At 56.6% G+C, this 3,310-nt stretch overlaps 1 protein-coding gene across 1 annotated transcript; it reads left to right on the top strand.

The window, feature by feature from the left end:
• Window positions 1-209: 209 nt before the first annotated feature.
• Window positions 210-1,741, top strand: LOC123092930 (probable carboxylesterase 15). The gene has a single exon (XM_044514791.1). The coding sequence runs from the start codon at window positions 325-327 to the stop codon at window positions 1,396-1,398; it is 1,074 nt and encodes a 357-aa protein (XP_044370726.1). The 5' UTR covers window positions 210-324; the 3' UTR covers window positions 1,399-1,741.
• Window positions 1,742-3,310: the final 1,569 nt, after the last annotated feature.

Below are 3,310 nucleotides of genomic sequence, written 5' to 3' on the forward strand. Positions count from 1 at the left end.
ATCATCTCGGTCGCGCTTCACACAAGCTAGCCCAGCCCACACACCGTACCAGCTCCAACTGCACTGCCGGTCTGCTGCCGTGACACTTCTGCTCAAATTCCCTGCCACCCGCTGCGAAATTTCCCTCCAAAATATTCAACGACAAAACGCGACGCGACCACCTTATGATCGCTCCCCTGCTCCGCCACCGCCACCGCCTATAAAACTCCACCTCACCTCCCCTGTTGCCACCACCAAACCATCACACTCTCACACCGTACTCTACAGTCTACACGCGACCCGCACCGGCCGTAGAGCGTCTAACATACACCCCAGCGACGACCGATGGCCCCCGCCGCCGCATCGCAGCACCAGGCGACCACCACCGTGGCGCCGACGAGCGGCCGTAAGGTGGTGGACGAGGTCTCCGGCTGGCTGCGCGTGATGGACGACGGCAGTATCGACCGCACGTGGACGGGCCCGCCGGAGGCCCTGCCCCTCATGCAGCCGGTGCAGCCCTACGATGTGCCCCGCGACGGCCACACGCTCCACGACCTCCCCGGGGAGCCCAACCTCCGGGTGTACCTCCCCGAGGTCGACGCGGGCAACGCCGGGCGCCTCCCCGTCATCGTGCAGCTCCACGGCGGCGGCTTCTGCATCTCCCACCCGTCCTGGGTCCTGTACCACCACTTCTACGCGCGCCTAGCCTGCGCCGTGCCCGCCGTGGTCGTCACCGCCGAGCTACCCTTAGCCCCAGAGCACCGCATGCCCGCCCAGCTCGACACCGGTATCGACGTGCTGCGCCGGCTGCGGTCAATCGCCATGTCTGACGAAGGCGCTCTCGACGACCCCGCGGCCGAGCTCCTCCGCGAGGCCGCGGACATGTCCCGGGTCTTCCTTGTCGGGGACAGCTCCGGTGGCAACCTAGTCCACCTCGTGGCAGCGCGCGTCCGCGAGGACGGCACGGACGCCTGGGCGCCCCTTCGCGTCGCGGGCGGCGTCCCGATCCACCCGGGGTTCATGCGCGCCACGCGGAGCAAATCCGAGCTGGAGGAGACGCCGGACTCGGTGTTCTTCACGCTGGACATGCTGGACAAGTTCATGGCCATGGCGCTGCCGGAGGGCGCTACCAAGGACCACCCATACACGTGCCCGATGGGCCCGAACGCGCCGCCGCTGGAGTCCGTTCCCCTGCCGCCGATGCTGGTGGTCGTCGGGGAGAAGGACCTCGTCCGCGACACCAACCTCGAGTACTGCGACGCGCTGCGAGCCGCCGGCAAGGAGGTGGAGGTGCTCATCAACCGCGGCATGAGCCACTCCTTCTACCTCAACAAGTTCGCCGTGGACATGGACCCCACCACCGGGGAGAGAGCGCAGGAGCTCATCGACGCCATCAAGAGCTTCGTCGCCCGCCACTAATAAAGCATGAAAAGCATACAGTATCCCACACGTGCCGCAGTGCTTATATGTGTTATGCGTCCTACTGTGAGTATCAGGTGTGTCTGCCATTAAGTTGATCGACCTACTGAGCTTGACGTCCATATATACTTGGTGGCTTCTGGATTGGTATCCTGTCGCCTTGCCTACTTAATCAGAGAGTAGAACTGTTTCAAGTCACTGCAAAAAACCCGTCGTAGTTCATGGGAATAATATGAGGTATCGATTGTTATTCAGCCATACGATGTGCAAGGTATGTATAGCTGCATCTATTGTAAAAAAATCATAAAATAAGTCATTCTAAGAAAAACAAACAGTTTGCTAAGTCTCGGTCGACTGAGACTTCGCTATGTCTCAGTCGGTAGTATCTTCCTTTGATTTCGTATAGAGATTCATGCAAAAAATTATTTTCAGTTTTTATTTCTTCTTACATACTATATCACTTGACTTAGACTTGGTTCGAGTAAGACCTAGCCATGTTGGTTTTGATCTGACGGCTTAAACAGGTCAGTTAGATCTATTAGTTTACCAAAAAAAAGGGAAAAGATAACGTTAATGAAAATGCCCCACACACCAACGTACGTGAGGTTTTTATCCCAACTAAGGCGCCCTGATCGGGGGCACCCAAACCAACTGATGGTTTAGGTCCCCTGTCGCCAGCGCTACATAAAAGGGAACGGGAGAGGGTTGGCAGCCTGCGCGATCATAATTCACGTACGGTTTCACTCCCCTCCCGATATTCTCTCACCCCATCCGATCAGGGGGAGCGTTGCAGCGACGGGAAGACCTACTCCAGCCGCCGCTGCCGTCCCCGGGCAGTGCCGGTGGCGTCCTGAGGGCATCAGGACGTTCAGGAGGACTTCTACCTCGACTACATCACCTCTGCATCAAGCCTGCACCAAGCAGGCGATCATGTCCACTGTCGTGACCCGTAATGATCCCCTAAACCCTTCTCTGTTCATGTTTTAGGTGATCTAGATGCAATCTGTTCCTGCTAATGGCATCCCAGAGATGCATAATTACTCCAACAATGGTATCAGTCGCCAAGTTTGATTGCAATAGGTCCCTATATTATTGATCTGTAGATCAACATCAAGTTTAGATCAAGTCAGGTTTAGGTTCATGATCAAAGATTGAAAGTTTTAGCCCCTGGTTGGCCCTAAGATGCATGCTACTGTCTTGATGCCCTCTGTAAATCATCATGTTTTAATTCTAATATGCTACGGATCAGTACTGCCACCTACGTTCATCAATTCTAATTAATCTAAGTTAAGATTTAATGCTCATGGTTATGTCACGGTTAATTAGAATCAATCATGTTTAAGTACTTATTCCGGTTTTTTGATAAGCAAATTAGAAGGCAGAGGGATCACCAGTAGCAAACCCCCCATGTTGAAGAACCCTAGAAAAATCCCCAATTTCGGTAGAACCCTAATTTTTTCAATTAGGCATGTTTTTCCACCAATTAAGCACTCATGAATACGATTTTTGGGGAGAATGAGGAGAATCCTCACCTAATGCGCCGCGTAGCCGCCTCTTCCCTTCGGGGCCCGCACTGCGTCCACCGCGGTGCGAGGGCGGAGACGTCGTGACGCCGCCGTCCTCGGGACGACGCGCGGAAAGAACTTGAGGTGCCGCCGCCGCTAGAATGGACGCGCACCTGTGTGGCCGACGCCGCGCGGGTCGCCGTCGTCCTTCATGCAACGGTGGCCGGTGCCCATCCTCCCTCCCTTGATGCGCCATGAGCACTGACGTCGGGGCCACGTTCGACGGGGGAGCGCGCGGGATTCATCCTGCTGCACGCTCCTCCGGCGAGCACAGCCGCCGCGCCGCCATGGCCGGCGCACCTCAGGCCGCCGTCGAATGCCGTCGCCGCTCACGAGCGAGAAATGCG

Source organism: Triticum aestivum, chromosome 1B (assembly GCF_018294505.1).
Source record: "Triticum aestivum cultivar Chinese Spring chromosome 1B, IWGSC CS RefSeq v2.1, whole genome shotgun sequence".
In the NCBI taxonomy this organism is placed as follows: Eukaryota; Viridiplantae; Streptophyta; class Magnoliopsida; order Poales; family Poaceae; genus Triticum; species Triticum aestivum.

What these genes read in the sequence shown, in the direction of transcription:
- LOC123092930 (XM_044514791.1), top strand. Translation starts at nt 325, where the DNA reads ATGGCCCCCGCCGCCGCATCGCAGCACCAGGCGACCACCACCGTGGCG.